This window comes from Barbus barbus, assembly GCF_936440315.1.
Source record: "Barbus barbus genome assembly, chromosome: 39".
In the NCBI taxonomy this organism is placed as follows: Eukaryota; Metazoa; Chordata; class Actinopteri; order Cypriniformes; family Cyprinidae; genus Barbus; species Barbus barbus.
Genome location: NC_136717.1, coordinates 13303074 through 13325026, shown reverse-complemented (window position 1 = coordinate 13325026; position 21953 = coordinate 13303074). Strand labels below are relative to the sequence as shown.

The 21953-nt window shown below is 37.2% G+C and overlaps 2 protein-coding genes across 3 annotated transcripts in view; one reads left to right on the top strand and one right to left on the bottom strand.

The window, feature by feature from the left end:
- The window catches only part of LOC306858690 (coiled-coil domain-containing protein 146-like), a 20817-nt gene extending 11925 nt beyond the window's left edge, over positions 1–8892 (top strand). The window contains exons 7-18 of one of the 2 annotated variants that reach the window (XM_079399334.1): positions 59–286; positions 389–575; positions 1194–1286; positions 1883–2053; positions 3046–3134; positions 3285–3449; positions 3557–3781; positions 3867–4095; positions 5891–6010; positions 6586–6723; positions 7037–7285; positions 7624–8892. In XM_079399334.1, coding sequence (XP_079255460.1) covers positions 59–286; positions 389–575; positions 1194–1286; positions 1883–2053; positions 3046–3134; positions 3285–3449; positions 3557–3781; positions 3867–4095; positions 5891–6010; positions 6586–6723; positions 7037–7285; positions 7624–7824 — 2095 coding nt within the window. In that variant the 3' untranslated portion in view covers positions 7825–8892. The remainder of the gene's footprint in view (positions 1–58; positions 287–388; positions 576–1193; positions 1287–1882; positions 2054–3045; positions 3135–3284; positions 3450–3556; positions 3782–3866; positions 4096–5890; positions 6011–6585; positions 6724–7036; positions 7286–7623) is intronic. The other variant, XM_079399335.1, reaches the window with a different exon arrangement.
- Positions 8803–21953, bottom strand: LOC306858691 (gamma-secretase-activating protein-like). The gene is made up of 32 exons (XM_079399336.1): positions 21568–21953; positions 21437–21485; positions 21163–21224; positions 20833–20889; positions 20566–20635; positions 20382–20429; positions 19069–19157; positions 18907–18976; positions 18717–18766; positions 18515–18619; positions 18347–18403; positions 18208–18260; positions 17999–18078; positions 17537–17614; positions 17371–17457; positions 17134–17226; positions 16605–16825; positions 16460–16529; positions 16298–16377; positions 16120–16200; positions 15282–15416; positions 14455–14513; positions 14187–14218; positions 13340–13401; positions 12861–12956; positions 12032–12102; positions 11846–11940; positions 10916–11035; positions 10683–10744; positions 10157–10261; positions 9454–9550; positions 8803–9352 (listed from the first exon to the last, which is right to left on the bottom strand). Exons 1-32 carry the CDS (start codon positions 21610–21612, stop codon positions 9252–9254), a joined length of 2580 nt encoding a protein of 859 aa, XP_079255462.1. The 5' UTR covers positions 21613–21953; the 3' UTR covers positions 8803–9251.

Genomic DNA, 21953 nt, shown 5'->3' with positions numbered 1-21953 from the left:
CAAAACACTGGAAATGTTTGACTGACTAAATTGCACTGGATCTGTTTGCATGTCATAGGGAGCTGGAGAAGCAGGTTTCAGTAATAGAGCAACACCGTATGGAGCACATGGAGCATCAGCAGAGGATGGAGGCAAAGTGTGATGAGGTGAAGGAGGCCAAAAGAGAGGTGATACGGGAACTAGAAGGCCACAAGTCTCAGCTAATGGCTGCAGAGAACAAACAAGACAGATTACTCAAAGAACTGCAGATGACCAAAGAAAAAGAGGCCATGTTCATGGATCAAAGGTTGGAGGAAGACATCTGTTTGCAAATTAGTCATATAGCTGTGTTATAAGTCAAATAAACAAATGTTTGTGTAAATCTACTGTTGATTGTCTTGGACTACAGGGGTCTACTGGACATCAACATGGAGCAGATTGTTGCTGAGTGCAAGTCTCTGCGTGATAAACTGTCTCGAGATACGCGGCTGAAAGACAAGCTTATGCGAGCCCTGAAGAGGAATGAACTGCAGCTGAAACAGGCCAGAGACTCTCTTGCTAACACTCAACAGCAGCATGAGAGGACGCAGGCTCAGGTGACTCAAAACACATCTAATTTCTAATAACTACATATAGACGCTCACCTTTAGATGCAATATTGCTGCCCACACACAGTCCTAATAAAAAAATCCTAATTATGTCAATAATTATACTGTAAGAGTGTTTTTCAGATTTTCCAGGATTTAGTAACATTTACTTAGAATGATTTATTGCAGAAGCAAATATTTTGGGACATCCTGCATATCACAATTGCTGTACAATCATTTCTTTCTCACGTTATGTATGGAATAGCTGATCATGGTTATTTTATAATAAAAGGAACTATTAGTTCCTTTGGATTTTTGAAATTTTTGTTATGTAAGAGAAATGGCGTGGTAGCACTTGTGCGCAAACATCCAGTTAAGCCATAATTTCCTGTCTCCTCTTTAACTATCTTTTCAGTACAATAGAAAAAAATAACAGGAAAAAGGAGACATTGAAATTGTAGATATTATCTTTTATGCTGTCATGAAGTTTAAATCTAGTGAAGGTACAAAGGTGATCTTTAAAAAAAACTTTTACACCAAAAAAAGGACCCAAGATACACTTTCTCTTTTAAATTATATTACGTTTAATTTGCCTGTTTTATATATGTTGTTTATTTTTTTGTGCAGAGAGAGACAGTCCCAGAGGGTGACTGCTTGTTGCAGAGAAGAAGAGATCTGGAAAAGGAAGTGGAAAACCTAAAACGTAGTTGGATTAGCAAGGTATGTACATAATGGCAAGTGGCTTTCAGTTTACATAATGTCTAAATGGTGTGGCAAGATGCATTTCAAAATGAGTTTGTGTCAAAGTCCCTTTAAGGCAAGTCATGTCACTCGGTGGCCATCTTTGAAACGGCTCTCGGGCATGCATGTTCAGCTCCTGTCTCTTTGAATGGGGAAACATTAAATTCTCCAAAACTGTTCACCAAGCTTACAATTAAATTTCATATTTGAAATCACCAATTAAATCTGACAACAACTGTCTCATAAATGTTGTTTCTTTGGCTCAAATAGTTTTAAAAAAGGTTTATTTTTCAGGCTAAACCAACCAGTGCATATGCGCAGTCCTAAAAGTGTATCTCAGAATGCTGACTTTTTCTATAGCAAACGAAACTTCTAACCGCAGCTGCAGTGACATGCTGACTATTAGATTTTCATTGGCTCTTTTATTCAGAAGGCGGGGCTTCCTTCGACAGAGCAGCCATACTGAGCATTGCATTTTCCCCCATTCAAAACTATTTGAGTGACAAGTCTTGGGTATTCTATTGTCTTTGGTTTGTGTCCATTTGTGTTTCATGTGTGTATGTGTGAGAGAGTAGCAGTCCGTGGCAGATCTGAAGGTCCAGCTGGTTCAAGAGTATGTGGAGCAGGAACAGGCTTTGATTAGAGAGTCCTATCACCGTAGAGACGAGCTTCATCACCTTCATCATCTCATACTTATCAAAGCAGATGAAAGAGAGCAGAAGAGCCGTGAGCTGCTCAAAGCACAGGTTACCTACTGCTCAATACAGTTATATCAGCATCACTGTTGCCCTGTGATTTTATTTCTGAGCTCTATAAGACAGGGTTCCCACTGGTCATGGAATATCTGGAATGTGGAATTTTAAAAGGTCTTTTCCAGACATTGAAAATCAGGGAATTTTTTTTTTTGTTGCCTAAGTCATGTAATATCAGGGATTTTAGTTTGTCTCTTTAAATTTTAGTTTCCATTTATCAAAATGTATTTTTTCTATACCGTATTTTTTATAAAATCTCGTTTTACGCATTTTGCCTATTGTTATGGTTAGGCTATTTTTCAGCGCCATTTTAATCCCTTCCCGCTTGTCAACTGGCAATCACTCAAGTCAAATGTAGTCACCAGGCTGTACCTGTTAACTAAGGCAAACTTGCCAGAAAATGTCAATTTCAAGAGCTTTGGCTACAAAATTACCTCTTCAAAGACTAGGTGTTAAAAGCAGACGACAGAAAAGCTAAATGTAAAGTTTGTGAAACTACTATTGAGCTATCAAATATGGGAAAGGAAACACAACAGCGACCTATTTTTCTGTTCATTATAGGTCATGGAAATTCAGCTTTTTATTCAGTGAAAATCAGGGAAAGGTCAGGGAATTTGATATTTGTCTTAGAGTGGGAACCCTGATAAGAGCAAACCCAAGTATTAATCATTCTAGGTAGAAATTAAATTCCTTTCAGCATTTACTCATCCTCATATCATTTCAAACCTATCTAGTTTTCTTTCTTCTATGATAGAGAAAAGTATACAATGAGAAGGGCCCAAAAATGACAAAAAGCACCATACAATTTAAAAACAATTGCTATATTCTAAGTCTATATGTGTTTATTAAGTCATTATTGATTTCAAATGTTGCCTATTTGTCATGCGGGTATAGAACAACATGAGGGTGAGAAAATCATAACAGAATTGTCATTTTTGGGTGAGCTATTCTGTTATGCTTGCTTATTGATATGAATGCTGTTGCAGCTAAAATATAAGCGTGCCAAGCAAGATCTGCAGGGGAAAGGACTGGTCATTCAAGAACACTTTAAACAGACTCAAGAGACCCAGTCAAGGTATTTACTGGTGATTGACACGTACTCTATAGACAGGCTGAAATAGAGTTAAAACTTTTACCTAATATAGAAAGAATCAAGTTTGTTAGCTTGTAGTCTGTTCAGTAAATGTGTACTCATGTGCCTTCTTACCCTTCTTACCCTCACCAGGCTGGGTGTGTTTGCTAAACTGTATGAAGTCACCAAGGGTGAGCGGAACACATACCTGAGCCTGATCCATATCTCAAACCAGAACCTGACAGAGGTGCAAGAGAAGCTGGCCAAACTGGAAGAAAATCTTAAGACACTGCAATTGATTGCTATCAACAAAGACAAGTACCGTAGCTCTCACGTTATATGTTATACCTAGTATTTTTAAATTACAATCTGTCTACATCACACCATAAGATAACGTTTGGTTAACATGCTTGGTTTCACTCTAGGTTGCTGCAAAAGTCCCGTCTACAACATTCTCACAGCTACAAGCTCAGAGACCGTATGAAGAACGAGCTCTCACGGGTGTTACAGGTTCTGCAAGAAATGCACCAGAAACGAGAGGAGCAGAAATTTAACCTCGGCAAGCTCACAGACACGATCAACATGCTGGAGCAAAAAAAGTTGCATATGTGCAAAAGCTACGAGGCTGCTATGCAAGAGCGCAACCAGCGGTGAGTTATAAGATCTGTCAGGTGAATTCTCACAGTCTGGGGTGGCATTTGCACCATAACTTTGTATCTGCATTTGTGTTGTCAGGGCCGTGCAGCTTGTAGAAAAAGAGCAGGAATTGTGTATTTTCTATGAGAAGCTAAATGTGCTAGTGAAAATGATTGAAGACAGCAACCTGAAGATACAGAAAATGGAGGATGAAATCGGCAACCTGAAAATTGAACAGAAGGAGCAAGAAAGACAGAATACCTTTCTCAGGAAACAGTTGTCCAGCAAACGGGCACTGGATGAAGAAAGCATCCTATTACAGATACAGGTACCTGCATCTCAGTTCTGAAACCACTGTGCAACCTTTGTCTAAAACAACAATGAAAAAAGTGAGTGACTTCTCAGGGCATCTTCCAGCTTTGGGTGAAGCATCCAAAGAGATGATCTATCACAGATACATAAACAAAACAAGTTCCAACACGCTATAATGCAGTGGAATGTAAGTAAAGGTTAGATAGTATATACTATTCCAAACATTTATTGCCCATACTCAAAGATGTGCTCTTTTTACCATTTATAGTTCCTTCTGAGAGATAAAACTGAAATAAACCATCTCAGCAAGAATCTCCTTGATAGTTTTATACCCCTCTGTGTTTAATCAACACAGTCTCTTCATATAAACATCTGCTGAATCAGAGCAGATAAAATAAACACTTAAATATTGGATCATGTTACTAGTTCTTATCCTTGCTGTAGTGCTTAAAGTCAAGGGTAAAAACATATTATGTCCCTAGACACTGTGTGCAGTGCCAAACTATAGTCCAATGTTTTTCACTACATTTACATTTATGTCCAGCACATTATTGCTACTCTGAAAATGTCAGCTACACTGCCGTTCCAAAATTTACGGTCAGGAATATTGTTCATTACATTGATCATTAGTAACAGTAAAGACTTGAATATTGTAAAAAAAAAAAATTAAATAAATGCAGTTCTTGCAGAAAGTTGAACTTTCTGTTCATCAAATAATACGTCTCATTTCCACAAAAAATATTAAGCATAATCAGCTTTAATAAGAAGAAAAAGAAATGATGCACCAAATGTCTTGCACCAAATCAACATGACTGATTTCTGAATCAGTGGGGCAATGACTGCTGAAAATTCAGCTTTGTCATCACAGAAATAAATGACATAAGACTTCTTTCAAGAACATTAAAAAAAATCTTACCAACCCAAACCTTGAACAGCATACACTTAGTGTACAAAAATAAAGTTGTAAAAAGAAATATAAGGCAAGAAATATTTTTGTGTGTAGGCACAAAGATGTGATGACCTCTCAATTCTTACTGTGTAGAGTAACAAGGCGTCCTGTACCAACACAAGACCCTGAACAAACCAAGAGAATCAGCCTACTCTTTATGGAATGTCAGGACAACCGCCGAACAGAAACAAAGGATTAAGATTCAGACCCCAAACATTGTCTTCACCAGCCCACTTTCTATTGTTGTAATTCATTTGATTGCTTAAGAAGGCTTTTATTCATCAGAACTAAAAGATGACCTTTACCACCAGCTCTTGGCCTGTCTATTGTGGGCTCCAGTTGGTGTTGCACGTGTCGCTCTTCCTGGCTGTAGTCTTACATAACACTGATATCTTTCAGGTCTCTCCCAGATCAAGTCCACTTGGACATCTAACTTGTATTTCAGCTTTTCCTCTTTGTTGAGATGCTTAACACTGGGTTTCTGGCGGGGCCTAAGAGACATTTTTAGATTATAATTTACAGTATAGACAAATTATTTATCCAGTTTGGTTGGCTTTATTATGTTTTGTGAAGACATTTCCAATCATTTGGCCTTCAATTGAGCACAACAAAACAAGTACCCCACCTCATGTTGACATGATTTCTCTGTTGTGAAATAGCTGGAAGCCCTGCAATGTTGTCTTTAGTGACTGAAAAGCACAATGACACATCTGTCGCCAGCCTGACGCTGTTTAACCAAATGACTCAAAGAGGGATACAAACACACATAATACACAGTGCATCTATGTAATAAGGGGCTTTAAATGAGTCCACTGTTTTAATTGTGTCCTGATGGTGCGGCTGTTTTGTTTCTGTGCCATAGCTGTCTGAGACAAAAGACAGACTGACTGAGCTAGAAAAGGCTTGTGTGAACCATACCAGAGCCAGAAAACTGAGTGGAGAAGATCTGTCTCCTGAGGAGCTCATCAAGAGGATTGAACAGGTATAGTTGCTTGCAGTCCACATGAAGGGAAATGTTTGGGGGTTGATGCCTTTTTTGGCAGGGACCACCCTGTTGGTCAGTTTCACTAAGCACAGTCACCCAAAACAAGTGTATTTGCAAAATTTATATTTATTTGTAACACTAGATTTCTTATGTTATTTTAAAATAATAATAATATTAATGATAATTTTCTAAATATTATTTTTATGAATTCTTTATATTCTAGACCTAGTTTGTTATATTGTACAACATATATAATTATTTCCACATTTTATTGCATAAAATATGAGATGATGCAATATTAGTTTTTAAGGAATTATTAACTAAGGAATTAGTTTTTCCATTATTTAATTAATATATATATATACAATATATTCATATTATTATTATTATTATTATTAATAATTATTTATATTCTAGACCTAGTTTGTAATACATATATTTGTACAACATATATATTTAACACATTTTATTGTTAGAATAGTTGGAAAAATATGCACTCATATAGATAAAAAATCAAAAGGAAAAGTTAAACTGGTGTGTGTGTGTGTGTGTGTGTGTGTGTGTGTGTTTAGTTAGAGATCCATTTGACAGATAAGGAGGCTCAGCTCTTGGAAATGGAGCTTGTGTATGAGCAGGTTACACACCTTTCTCAGCGCATCCAAATCAAAGCTGAGAATGGTAAAGAAGACACGCTGCATCTGGCTAAGAAAGTACGTTTAATGACAGATATACTGTAACACACTACATAGCAATATGGTTGGTTTTGCTTCAGGACTCAGAATTTACATTGGACCTCAAGTGGTACACCACAATACAAAATAGCCTACTTGATGCTTTGACACTTTGACCTCATGGCCTCTAAAAAACATCAGCTGCTCACATTAATGAACCATAGCAAGCTGTCCTTAACAAATGCTTCAGCTTAACTAAACCTCAAAGTAATGTGCTGTTACTGTAAACACATAAGATCACGTAGCCAGGAGTTTTAGCAAATTCATTTAGATCAATGTGTTTGTGTCTTAGGTGAACGAGCTGCAGGCTCAGATCAGGGAGCGCACTCGTAAAATGATGGCGGTGGTAGCAGAGCTGTCCATGAGACAGGCAGAGTGTATGACCCTACAGCAGGAGATGAAAGACAAGGAACTACAGCTGGACTTGTGTCAGAGGCGTGTGGAGCAAGGCCTGCCCCCCTCAGACAACACAGAGAACGAGTGGCTGCGTTGCCTTCGAGATCAGCACAGACGCCAGGCAGACGCAGAGAAAAAAGCCAGGGTAACCTTCCAAATGCACTCAAATCTTACAGTAAACATCATTAAATATGAAATAGATCAGAAAGGACACGTTTTTATGAGATTTGTCCTTATAAAGATAGACATTTTATGAACTTCTCGGTTGCGATTGATGTATTTAAATTCATTAGATATTAGAACCATTATAAGGACTGTCATGTTGGATAAGTTCTGTGCTAATGCTCTGTTTGGAATCGTACTTTAATTTAAATGTTGAGGTAAATATTTAAGTATAATTAAGGTAAATATATACAGTATAATTATTTATACCCTATTAACATCATGTTTGTGTGATACTGAAGTATTTCTATGTTTTTTTAGCTGGATGAGGGAGACGAGTGGAACCAGCTTCCAAACGGTGTTTACACCACGGCTGAGCTGCGACCCAATGCTTACATCCCCACTGACGATCCTTTGCCAGTGCCCAAACACTACGGAGCCCTGGCCCCCTTTAAACCCACCGAACCTGGTGCCAATATTCGCCACATCCGCAAACCAAAATACAAACCTATTGAGATCTAGAGTGAGTCTGTAAACTCATGATGCTTACAGACACAAAAATAAAAGTCCAGATGTGCTCCCATTCCTGAGGAATCTGGTCCACTTCCTCAGAACTAGTGATGCGAACATAAGATTTGTTTATCATATGGGTCTAATTTCAGTGCTTAGCAGCCCAGTGAAGCTCCTTCTGGTGGCATGCTGGGAATTCAGAGAGATTCTTTAGAGATTTGCCAGAGCTGAGGGGTGGGAGAGGGGCTAGAGATGATGCTATGCCCTCTGGAGCCACACACAGCTGAATCATACAGGGAAATTAATTACAGAACCAAATGGGACATTTTATGGAATTATTTTCTACTCTGATATCACAAAGATTATGAAAGATTCATATGAAAAATCACATTCATTATTGTGCATTCTACAGCATATACATGTAAATACATATACATACATTTGCACAGGCCTCAATTGAAAATATATGGGAATGTGGACTAGACACAATTTAAATTTAAAATAACAATAAAAATGAACATAATCATAAATTAAACAAAAATGTTAAAATATTAATGCTCATGTCCTATTTTTTAAATGTGTAATATTTAGAATGTTAAAGAAAAACTTTTTTTCAGCACTTTATAATTACATGTGCAAAAATATCTGGAGGCAAGTAAAATGACTCGCCTAATAACTGCATGGCTAATCTTTAACCAAATAATTTGGATGATTTTATATTTTGGCATATCACCAATCCCTAATCTTGGCACAGCTATAGTTTAATAGTCAATTTCATTAATAGTGTGGTTTTCATACACATAGTAGCTCAAAGTGCTTTACAGAAAAGTAACCAATAACCATCTAAACACAGCTGCAAAATGAACAGCATGCCTTACAGGCTAAACAGTATAATTGCAAACACACAAAGGCAGCAATATAAAATAACCTTTCAGAAAATTGCTATCGACAAGAAGCATCTTATTTTGTAGAATATAAAAACTAAGCACGAAGAGTACAAAGAATATTCATTTTTTTTTTATTTCTTGTTTGTGAAATATTTACAAATGTACCCATTTGACCCTAAATAACATCTGGGGGAAAAAAATCCCTTTATGTGTCTTTTTTGTTGGTGCACTTCCATCGCATCTGTGTGTATAGAAAAGTCCATAATATTCCCCATACATATTGGCATGGAGTCAGTACGTGTCCATCTGGGTACTAAAATGTGATATTTAAAGAGCAGACTGACAGTTGAGAAATAATCTTTGGTCAACAGTATGATTTTGGGCTTCAGTTTTTAGTAAGATATCGCTAACATTGAAACTTCTGTATATTACTACAGTCACCTGAATATATCAAGCTTTGTTCTTTGGCCAGGGGGACTTTTTCCCCTAATTTCTCAGAATGTTTTCCATGTTTCCCTTTTTACCACTTTAACCGTTTGTACCAGGCTTTTTTTACTTGACTTCAAAGCCCAGTTTGATCTGTGTCTGCCTCAAGGCCATCTCCTCCACAAACCTGACATCCACATTCTCCTGCTCTTCAAAAGGGTTCTGAGCTGAAAAACAACACCCACACAATTATTACCTTACAGTAAATGACAACATTTACTATCCTACAACATATTTTATGAATGACTTCATCTCTGAAAACGTGTACCTTGTTCCTCCCTGTTTGAGAGATTCTTGGCGAGGTGGTTTAGGGGCAGGAAATCAGGATAGAAACATGACTTGCCATAGTCCAAGAGTGCAGAGTCCTAAAAAATATCATGTGTTTAGCTGGTAAACATAGAAGCATTTGATCTAAGGGCCAAGACCATGATTCAGTTTCCTAAGAATCAAAACACTTGATTCTTTGTTCGATTTAGAACTGTACATCTAAACAGCAGTTGTAATATTTCATTCAGCGTCTAGTCTAATAAGCCGTTTCATCCAAGTATTAGTTGGAGTTGTTTCGCAGATATTTAAACCAGTTTTAATGCCGCAGTGTTTTTCAAAACAAAAACAAAAAAAGAAAGAAAAAAAAAAATCCTTAAATGCAAGCAAAAGCACCCTCTGTTGAATTGGTGAAACTGACAAATGCTCCAATGTGTTTGTGTTTGCGTTCTGAAGAGCATCAAAGGTTTCTATTTACAATATGTTTTGTAGTGTTGAACAAAATAGCCAATCATAGACAAATCAGTTGATTTCTTAAACCCATTGACTAATCACAGGTGTTTAAGTTAAGAGTTTTTGTTCAAAGTGCTGAGTTCTGCACTCTTGTGAATCATCTCCTGGCAAGATTTCTAGTCTATAGGCTATATTAAGCTATAATCCTTTCATAATTTGGTTCTGGAACCGGGTCTGCCCCCTGCCATACTCACCGTGCTTTCCAAATTTTTTTCCAGCAGAGTCCTGACGTATTCTCTGGAAATGCATGCAGAAGTTATGGGGTGATCCCACTGCTGGCTAACTTTCTGCTCCATATGCTAATTACAAAAACATCATGTCAACATGAAATGGCACAACCCGTAATGTGACATTTATCGGTTCGTAATGTGACATTTATGATTCAAATGCAATATTCATTAAGCAAAAATGTTGGGTGGGACACAGGGAGTTGATTGGATTAACATTAATGTTATACACCATTAAAATAATGTGTTAATCAAAAAATTTTAGGAAACCTGCATTACTATAACTACAACTACTTGGCTGCCTTGAGACTAGAAAACAAAGACTGAAGCCCAATCACATGCCGTGACCCAACACATGACCACAAACATGCTCACATTACTATTCTTTTACACAGGATTAATTCTGACATCTACAAAAGCAGCTCCAAGCTCTGAGAAATAAGTGGGGCAGGGGTCGGACTTCATAAGAATTTCAAGAGAACAGTTAACTTACCTCAGGAAGTCTTTTCAGAATACTGAACTTCAACTGCTCATTGGCATCACTGTTATCTAAATCTGTCATGAGATAGATTGGAGACCTTAATGCGGTGACCAAGTGTATGCAGTAGGAAAGCACAGGAGTTCAAAAGTCTAAGAACTAAGTCTAAGAAAAGTCTAAGAACTTTATCTATGTAAATAGACAGCTGTCAGAACAGGGTATATTAAAATGTGTGTTTAAATTAGTACCTGTCATAAGTCGTGAAACAAATGGTTCTGTGAGCTGAAGAAGGCCATGGTCCACATACTGGAGAAAAGTGTGCAGTGGGAGACAACGGACTCCAAGCACACTTAATAGTGTAGAATAACCTACAAGTGCACACATAATAAACCACTTAATCGATTTAACCAGTTATATACACTCTATTCATCACAAAACTGGTTAGAACTGAAGCACTTGGGTCGGTGACTCCACTACTAATCGTCTTTCAGGCAGGCCTGAGCCCAGGCCAAAGCATTTGTGTCAAAGAGTGGATCCACCCAGATAGATCTGGCACACTTCAGATTTCAGAAACCGCTTTTGTCCCTCACTGGGTCATAGAAAATCAGACACACCCAACAGCTAAACTACATGGGATTCATTTGGGTTCAGATGTACTTCTACCCAGATTCTGAAGTGTGCATCTGATGGATACTTTACTATCCCATGTGGCCCCAGGAGTCACCCAACTGAGACCGTAGGTCCCATGATAAATGTATTGTGTCCAACACATTTATACTACATAGAATGTTCATAGAAAGTCGTGAAGTAAGTTTCAAATCAAATACAGTACCTACTCAGACAGTATGTTATTTTGGATGTAGCAATATACTTTTAATTAAATACTGAGCAATATTCATGAAAAAAAGTTAAATCTAATTATAATCTAATAATTAGACTGTTTTACTAGAGTATAGTAAGACGTTAATGTCAAACTCTTTTGGAATCGATTGTAATAGTTTAATCTTTTCATGTAAGGAGGGATATTTCTGTGAGTCGCTCCCCATGTGGAGCGTTCCAAATAGTCACTTAAGAAGGTCAGTTTGGATTCTGTCTTAATAGGCATGTTGTAAGTAGACAAACAGGTAGCTCGCTAGGATTTGGAACTCTTTCCTAAGTGTTCTCAGGCATTCTCTTACCTGGAGGGAGGGGGAGACAGAGCCCTTTAGTTGCTTCCAGAATGCGAAACATCATATGAAACATCGCCCACTCTTCTGAACAACCCTGCTGCTTACTAAAACAGAAAATTGTAAGCTTTAGATTCAAGAAATCAAGCACTCTCATTCCCCCCAAAGAGGAAGTAAAATATGGACTGGTGCACATACATGCAGAGCACCCAGGGGCCCAACTTCAGCTTCTGCCACATCAATTCCAACACGTGCCAGACCAGTTCCAGCTAAACAGAGAACACTCACGTTACAAAAATACATATTGCAGATTCAAGACAACACCCATGCTCTATGAAACTACTATGAATATGTCAAGATGTTCAGTAGAAATAAACTCTCACTGTCCTCAAGCGACAACTGTCAGAGAGTGTACTGGTCAGTCTGACTCACTCTCCCTTCCTTTTTTCAATGAGTGCACAAATGCACGAGCACCACCCCTGCTCACTTTAGTAAGCTCATTAACTCCAACACTCGCTTACGCTTGGCAGATCATGCATCGGTTCTTACATCCTCATGCTCACCCTGCACTGAAAACAGGAAGCACCAGTAAATGTCTGCTTCCCCTTTGGTCTCCCGAACGGGCTTGGTCCAGTGATAATTCGGTGGAAACAGATATTTAGTGCGTATCTTGAACTTTTTTCCTTTACGCAATAGGACAATAGAACATTATGAGGTTTGTTCCAATCTTCCAAGCAGGAGGGAGATAACTGTTTTGGCATAAGGACAAGAGTTTATCACTCTGGGACCAAGCGCACACCACAAGATTGAAGGTTGTCGCCCTGTGCATTTTTAAAGACTCGTTTTGGTCCACAATTTATAAACTAATCACTGAATAGTTTTATCAGTAGATCTAGTGGCTGACTTAAAATAATCAAAAGGTGCAGCTTTGTTTTGTGTCGACAGAGGAGATTTGTTCCACAGCTGCCAATTGCTAACACGTGCGCTGCAAGAGATTTCATAATGATGCAAAAGCACAAACACATACCAGCTTCGCTGCATAATTTACCACCAGCAAATCAATCTTTTTCTTCCCCAGTCTTGATAAATGTCTGTTTAAGTGCTCTCTGAGTTTGTCCACCATCTGAAAAAAACAGATATATATGCATTAAATTAAATTAAATCCTTAATGGATTCATCCAATTGGATGATTTCAACAATGACTCACTTTTTATTTGGTCTCACATTCGATCCTGGTTAGATTTGGAGTGGGTGGTCCGTAAAAGAATAATAAATCTTAAGGACTACTGCAGTCAAAAGAACATTTTAAGGCAAGTCCTCTGTTTGTTATTAGGCCTTTTATCCTTGCTGTCATTGTCAAGGTTTGTATAATGGTCTAGAATTGTCTGCACTTGTCTCCTATTCACTCTGATTTCAGCTGCTTTGATGGCATGTCTGCTTATTTTGTGTGGAGATTTATAGCTGACCATTGCTGGATGATGGACAACTGAACGGTCCACTACTCACCAGGCCCACCAGCACCCTCTGCTGTTGGTCTTCCTCTTGAAACAGTGGAACTACACGCTTATCTGGATGGACAGAAAGAACGTGAGAAAGAAAGCAAGTTTTTAAGGTTTAGTTTACACAAACCTGTCATTATTTACACACCCAATGTTGTTACAAACCCAAATGGCTTTCATTTTTCTGTGGAACCCAAAAGCCCTGCCCTCCATAGCTCTCAAATTTTATTCTCACTAGTGCACATTCTGATGTTTTTTTGGTCACTATATGATTCTGTTTCATGGAAAAGAGCAGCGTTGGCATTCTGCAAAATAGCTGCTTTTGTGTTTCCCAGAAGAAAGCCATACAACATGAGAAACATTAGTAAATGATAGCAGATTTTTCATTTTGGCTGAACTATACGATAGTCCTGTCAGACAAAATTTAACAACCTTAATAATTCTACAAATTTCTATTATCTTTGTAGGAGCTGAAAAAAAAAAACCTTTTGGTGAACGACAAGCTACAAATGAAAAAAAAATTCATCCGGCACTGAAAGGTATTCTGACTAACACAGGATAACACATTGATTTGTCTAATGTGTGTGTGTGTGTGCTTTGTGAGTGGGAAGGAGGTACTGTAATCACTCTTATATAACAGTATGGAATTCCCTCGTATCTAAAGAGGTGCTTGATTAACTACACATAAACCTAGAGACTGATTACATTCAAACCAGGGAATGTGACCCTGAAACTCCAGTTGCAGGGACTTTCCATGAAAGTTTGAAATATTTCCAGGATTTGATCAGGGATAAATAATCTCACAAGTGTCCTTTCATTGACACGACTGGCCATTTAAACTGAGTTTCTCTTACCCAAACGCCAAGTGTCCACCATGGACAGAACTCTGCATGTAAGAAATAAACAGGAAAAGAGACATTTGAATTACATCAAGCTGCATTTCACCAACACCAAAACAGCAGAAGTAAATATTGTCTTGTTTTAAAGAGGTTCAACTTATTCATATAAGAGTTAGTTTGCTTTTGCGTTACATAGCACTCTGTTTTGTTTTGCAACACACTCTTCTTGCACACTCAGTCTCCATGCACACATAATATTTGGCACATGCCGAACTCCACCCACTTTTTTGTGTTCTCCTCAATTTGGCGATGATAGCGGGGAGATTTCTTCTTCTCTGAGTTCTGCAGCAATAACAGCAAAAATGGATTTTTAAACAGGTAGTTGTAGCATAGTCCTACTGTAGGTGCTCACCAGTCAATATATTGTGCCTGTCATATTTTAACTATGAATCATTTATATTTCTAACATTATAAATATATAACATATACTTTATATAGCATTATACATTTATACAATGTATAAATATATATTTAGAGCCCTTATAACTAGGGCTGTCAATAAAAAAATATATAAATATTTTTTTATTATTTAAAAAAACAATCAAATTTGTTGTTGTTACATGTGTATCCAGTTCCTTTTTAAGGAAAAAAAGTCAAAATAATCTGTAATTATTGAGTTCTGCAATATGTTTGAATTTTATATTTCTCAAACCTCAAAAAATCATACAAATGTCCTGTGATTCAATAATAAAACATCTTTCCCAATATGGCCAATAAAGTTGTTTTTGCCGCAAGCCTGCTGTCTTCAGCTGGTGCTCACATTTTCTATGAATGACTTATTGACTTTTTGAGCTTCACTGATGATTTAATTTCACCATAAAAAAAGAATGCAAATGACTCCGTAAAGAACGTCTTTGTCTATTTATCCGCTAGGGACTTTTGTGAATGTTTGTGTGAAATGGACACTTATGCTTTGGCTCCAATCAGTTTCTACAAATCCCACAACTGTTTGACCAAATTAAATAAATGTTTTAGCAAATTTTATTAACTTTTAATATGGATTCTGGGTCACTTAAGTCCTGATGCGTAATGTGTGGTCCTGGCGCTCACCATAGCAGCCTGAAATCTGTCCCAGTCCCCTTTAATCAGACTGGACCTGAAGCGTGGGCTTGGTACCGCCTCAAAGTACCTCATCCTGTCCAAGACATGCTGGAGCTCCTCCCAGTAACCCTGCAGGCTTTTAGGCTTTAAGCCACAAGAACCAAAATTATTACCACAGTAATAAAATACAATTACAACATTAGTACAAAAGAAGATTTGCAAAACAGACTTTTCATAAATAAACCTGTGAAGCACATAAGTCACTGTACACCTTCCACAAATGAAGTGTGTCTTAGTGATGGATCTGGACTGAAGCCCTGGCAAATGTTTCAGGGGGCTTTTCACAATTTTAGTCTGATCTATCAATTTTTTGGTTTTAGTTGACAGTTTAAATGTATTTCACAACTCAAACATTTCCTGTTGATATGTTTCCTGCTAACACCTCTCCCAAGCAGATCGAATGAATTAGATGTCGACTTGCTTTAGTCTATGCACTCCTACTGATCTGCCACTGTTTCTTCTGCCACCTAGTGTTTAGAAAGTGAACTGCTTTTTGCCCTTGAAGTTATTTGTCAGCTCATTTAATGTTGTAATGTGACATATACAACACATGAATTGTGTACAATATGCTTAGTAACATGTATTAAGAAATTAAATCAGATAATTTTTTTATTTCAAACTTGACTTTAAATTGTGACCATAATCTTAACAGCTTAATTAAATCAAATGCATAAACAGCCATATCTGTTTGAAAGACTCTCAAATTTAATAAAATGTCCTGCTGTTTATCATGGAAAGACTATTTCATGTAATACATGAATGCATATAGAATTTGGGCCTCTCTTACCTTCCCTTTGATTATTGGCTGGCAGAGCAGTTCAGGAGTGCATTTCACCCCAGGGATTGCTGTCAGAGCCACAGGAAGCTCCTAGAAAACAAGACATAAGAGCTTCATTCAATCTCATATTAAACAGAAAAAGTGATGTAGAGTCTTTTTTATCAGGGGAAAAAGTACTCAAGTGCACCTTTTTTTCGAACACACAGGAGTACGGCAACAACTTGTCTAGGCTCACACACTGCTGGTAGCTTATTCTGTACAGGGTCGCTGAAATGAGAGTTATACACTTGTTTTTAATACTCATTTTGCATGCAAAACTGACATAGGTAACATGAATAGAACCACACACCTAAAATAAATTCCTGAATCTGATCAAAAGCATCAAAGCTCATGACATTCTCGCTGATCCAGTTTATAATCTGGAACAAGAGAGAAATGAGAATCACACAGAGTGAATTTTCAGCACACAAAACTAATCTCTTTCTCTTGCTCACCTTGAGCTCTATCACAGGATTTGGCTGAAGGTAGACCAGCATGCAGTGCAGAGCAGCAAGCTGCTGGGCCTCTGGCCTGTCTGAACTGAGAAGCTCAAGCAGGAAGTCTGGATTGAGCTCCATGGTGTACATCCTGCCGGCATGGACATCAAGCAGCCTGCTGCCAGACACCCTCACAACTTCTCTGCCTGAACCCAGGGCTTCAATGTTACCATCTGCCCCTGTGAGAAGGCACAGAGTAAGGTAATACACACAGAAAACACATAAATACAGAATGGATCAGTGTGGAATTTAAAGAACATTTCAAATTACAGTTAAAATCATCCTAAATATATGTTAAAATATATGCAAAATCTGACACTCATAACACAAAATAATAAATATCAAATATATGAAATATATTGCAGTAGTTTAAATAAAAACAAACACACAAAATTAAATGGAATTAAAAAAAAAACAGGATAATAAAAACTCAGCCAAACTTCTGAAGAGAAAGCCAAGCCAAAACAAACAAAATATTAGGCTGTACCTGACAGGAAAAGACTGTAGCAGAGCAGGTCTTGTTGTCTGCAGTTGATGAGGTGCAGGAAATGATCCGCCAGGTACACCACTATATAATAATCTGAAATTAATAAAACATCAACTGAGAAGATAACCTATGACACCATTTTAGATGACCGACTTTCCATGTACTGTATGTGAGAGAATTAAAGACTGGGTTGGATGGATTTCTGTAGGCTGAGTGAGAGATGTTGGCTGTACTAACCAAGATGAATGAAGATAGGATGGACGATTGGCAAATTAGCAGGTGCAGAGCCTTTCTCTAGAGAGACAGTGAACGTCTTACTGCAACCTATCAGAGAGAGTCTATTTAGTCCTCTATATAATGATCTGTGTGAATGTTTATATCACTGCTGCATGATGTTTTGTACCTCTGTGCACAAATGCAATAGTGTAGGTGGCGTCCCTATGCCAGTGAACTGGGTGGCTGTAGCACACACACATGGTTCCTGTTCATGACATCCAGAGATTCAGAACACCAACTTACATCATTTCAAATCAAATTAATTACATACAAACACAAAATCAAAGCCAAAATAGCTATAATGCAGATCAGCAGAAATCATGTACGCGATTTACAGCATACAGTGCCCTTTGACAATAAATGATTTCAGGAACTGCTTTCGAGATTGTAAGCCAGCTTTTAAACTATCAACATGTGAAGCATGTTGCTTGTGATTAAGTCAAAACATGCGAAAAAGCGGAGAAAATACAAACTTACTCTCTATCCCATGATAAGTTAGAAAAGTGAAAAAACACAGGTAAATATGAGCAAACGTTTCAGTATTTCACAGTATGATTTCATGTTGAAAAGCACATGCTAAATAACGTACCTGTTGGGCTGGTGAACACCTCTAACCTGAGACCATCGTCCTTCATGTCCTGATAGTGATCGTATCCAAAATTAACAAACCTATAAAACCACAGACACCGCTTTATTCTTTTTACACAGGGTTTTTACAATCGTGATTATGTTTGTATGCAATATTAACTTTTTTGCATGTCTTTAAGTGCAAAAAGTCAAATTAATGAAGTCACCGACCTCACAGAAGAAGTGACAGAAGAAACATTGGGTATCTCCAGTGGAAGCTCAAACTGTTGCACATAAAAGCATTTGTTTTGAATTAATCAGTTCTTCTAAATATTGGATATAATATTAGATGTGACACAAAAATGTTTACCACAGTCTCAAAGTTGCGATCGGGGTAAAACTGTACACACTTCAGTGTGTGTTTCTCCTATAGGATGGGAAAAAATAACCATACTGGAAATATGTACATCATTAAAACTCAGAGAAGGCAAAAAAAAAGGTCAAACAACAGTGGAAGTCAACTGAAAGAGATTCTGACCCGTGCAGTGAGGTAGAAGAGTCTTTGAGTATCCGAGTTCCATTGGACCCAACTGAAGTCCTCTGCAACTCTCTCTCTGCTCAGACGCTCAGGATTCTGCATCACCTGTTTGAACAAGTACATGTGTTTTTACCATTTGTATGAGCATCATTAGATTTATATAAGTCCTTTTATTATAAAAAATATCAAGAGCAGCCCTCACCACTCTGTAGCCCTCCTGCCTCGTCAGAGTAATGTGGTACTGATCAACATCTGTAGAAACAAAATAACCATTCATGATAAATTACAATAAATATATTCAAAATATTAGTAGCTTGAACAAAATATGGTATAGTGCAATGCAAAAAAAAGCATATTGATATTGGTTTCTGAAACATTTCCACAAAACATACAGCCATCCTCTGCCGCCAACAGCAAATGACTCTCCAGTATGGTGGTCCGACATGTCTTAGGATAAAGAAACTAGAAAGGGGGGTCATGGAAATAAAAGACCATTTCAATTGTGATTTCAATGTGTTTTTCATCACCACCTTCACATAACAGCTGTTTACTACCTGCACTTTGACTTTGCAGTCCACTGCCTTCAGGACCTTTGTGTTGTTGATTGGGTGTATCTCAATGAGAAGAGTTAAACATTTTGACACTAAAGCAGAAAGAAAACAGAATTATGTCAGGAGTTAAAGAATAACCTGGACAGTGTGACTGCAAACCTCTGCTAAGCTCATTTATATACATTTATTTAGATTCTGCATTTTGTGAATGCACTTTTATTTCCAATTGTATTATAATGTGAGCAAACTAGTATAAATGTTATGCCTCTTGAATTTAAAACAGAAACAAATCAAACAATCGTTAGGCCTACAGTTACACTCTTTGTATTTGGTGAAAGAATTAAGGTTTCTTTAAGACACAAAGGAGAATTTTTTATAAAATTGTTATTTTATTATTTATTTTATCAAATCTACTATGACGTTACCACAGCACCCCATAAGAGAAGTGAAAGCATATTGGTATAGAACTGCAAAAAGCTTCTTCCTTCTCAAATGATCTAACCATAAAAATATTTCAGAAACAGGAACTTGTGACAATCATGCCATAAAGGCATACTAAAACTATGTTGAACTGTAATAAACAGAAAATTACGACGATTAATATAGGAGTTCAGTCAAATTGATTCAATTGTACATTTGAATGAATACAGTAACATTTCTCAATGTCACACAAAACTGATTATTATTATTAATATTATTTCTAAATGAATAAAAGGCCCAAAAGGGCTTGAATTTACTTTTAGGAGCGCATTAAAAACTTAAGCGGTGCAATGAAAATTCATCAAATAATGTGTTTTTCTCAATAAAGGAATACAATGAGGCATTTACAAGCTAAATTAATTTATTAAAATGCAAAAAGTAATCTAAGCTTTTAAATACTTCTGCGTAAACTGTTTAATAATATTTAATTTCATATATATATATATTGCAGTTACAGTCAGCCACACTCATATTTATTTAATGTAATCATAGCCTAGGCTTTTGAAGTTAAATAATCACTCTTTGTATCATGATTCCTGTTTTCCATCCCCAAAATGTAAATGTAAAAATGTAAATGTAAACCTTAATAGACATTTTATATATCATTTAATATATTTAAGACTTTTTATGACCTTACATCTTATAAACATTATTTTTTTTAGACTTTTTACAGACCTGTGGGGACTTTTTTTATTTGCAAACATGCTCCTAAATACATTCTAGTTCACACACATCTATTTTTAGTCAATGCTAGAAAAACTCTTGCATTGTTGAGCTCTGCAGAGAATAACAATTAAAGCAATAGAAAATATATTGTTATGAATTATGTCCTGTACCTGGTTTAAAGCGGCCTTCTCCCTGTGTGGACTGAGATAGACTGACCGCTAGCACAGAAAAAGCTCACATTAGTAATCAACTTCTCAAACCCAAAAGGTGATAATAATAAACTGAATTAAACACTAGCATTACAATAATGCCTTCATGCTAAAAAAAATAAACTATATCGGCCTGCAGTCTCACCTAGGAGTGTTTCTTCTTTATTTAAAGAGCAGCTGCTGACACACACTTGCTTGTCAAAAGTGTAGAGGAGCTGTGAACACAAGAGGCATCTGACTTAACTTCCATTAAGACCGGAAGTGATGCATAATTCTCATTTATTTTAATGCACCGATCCAAGTTGTCATTTTTTACTGTAAATTTATATTCCGTTTATAATAATCATATATGACTGGAATTACATATCCACAGGCCCAATGTTCATTTCCAACATGGTTACCCATTCTGTACCTTATTCTCTGTACTGTGAGGATCGTACTTCCCAATTCTTGTAGTTCCTGTAGCTCCCTAAACATAAGATTTGGGAAATCAGTAAGTTTAAAAAAATAATAACATAAAGAGCAAAAAGTATAACAGCAAGTGAACACAGTGACATCCATTCAGTTTGCATGTAAGCCATTTACTATAGTGTCTATTGTATGTATGGCACGTAGTGTTCATTTGCTGTAGTAGACTGGCGACAGATTGTCCCTGCGCGCGACGTTTGCGCTGCTATGAATGGAACGTCGCGCGCATGACCCGTCAAATTAAAGTGACACGTGAAACTAAAGCCAAACTTACTCTCCAAGAGTACACGACCCCTCCATCTCTCTCCACGCTGAGAATGCGAGGCTCAAGAACACCTGCACACATTTTAAACTAGTTTATTAACTTGTGTGAATGTGTATACTTAATATAAACAATAAAAGCCCTGAGCGACGTATTAACACCACCACCAATAATAATAATAGTAGTAATGCGTTTACTATTACTACTACTACTACTACTACTACTAATAATAATGTAATTATTACATTAAAAAAATATATATAGCAAGTGCATTAAGTCCACTTACCTATATTCGCTCTTTCCTCCTTAGCCAAAATGCTTGACACGACATCTTTCTGAGTATCGAAAATGGGGTTTAATCTCAACATGTGTGTTATTTATCCTGCACAGATTTAGCAGAAAGCAAGTCAACTAGACCTGAGATTGAGGAAATGGCCTGATTTCACGCCTCAGCAGAGTCATTTAATGGCATACACGTTCTAGCTAAACACACCAGATTTACAGATATTGCATATTAAATCTTACGAGTCGCTCCAGTTTATCGACGTGCTGAACATAGGCAGCTATCCTTAGAAACATCTTAGAAATCTAAGTTAGTGCTACTAGAACGAATCGTTCGTTTGAACCGGTTCTTTAAAACGAATCGAACCAGCATCGAACTTCAGGAGTTAGAAATGATCTGACCCCGTGACCTAAAAAACATTGCGATCGATGACATGCGACTCGAAGTGAAGCGAAAGTCCGTCAATCTGCCGATCCCGACATTACTTGCGGTGTTTACAAAAGATCTGCCATATGAGCTC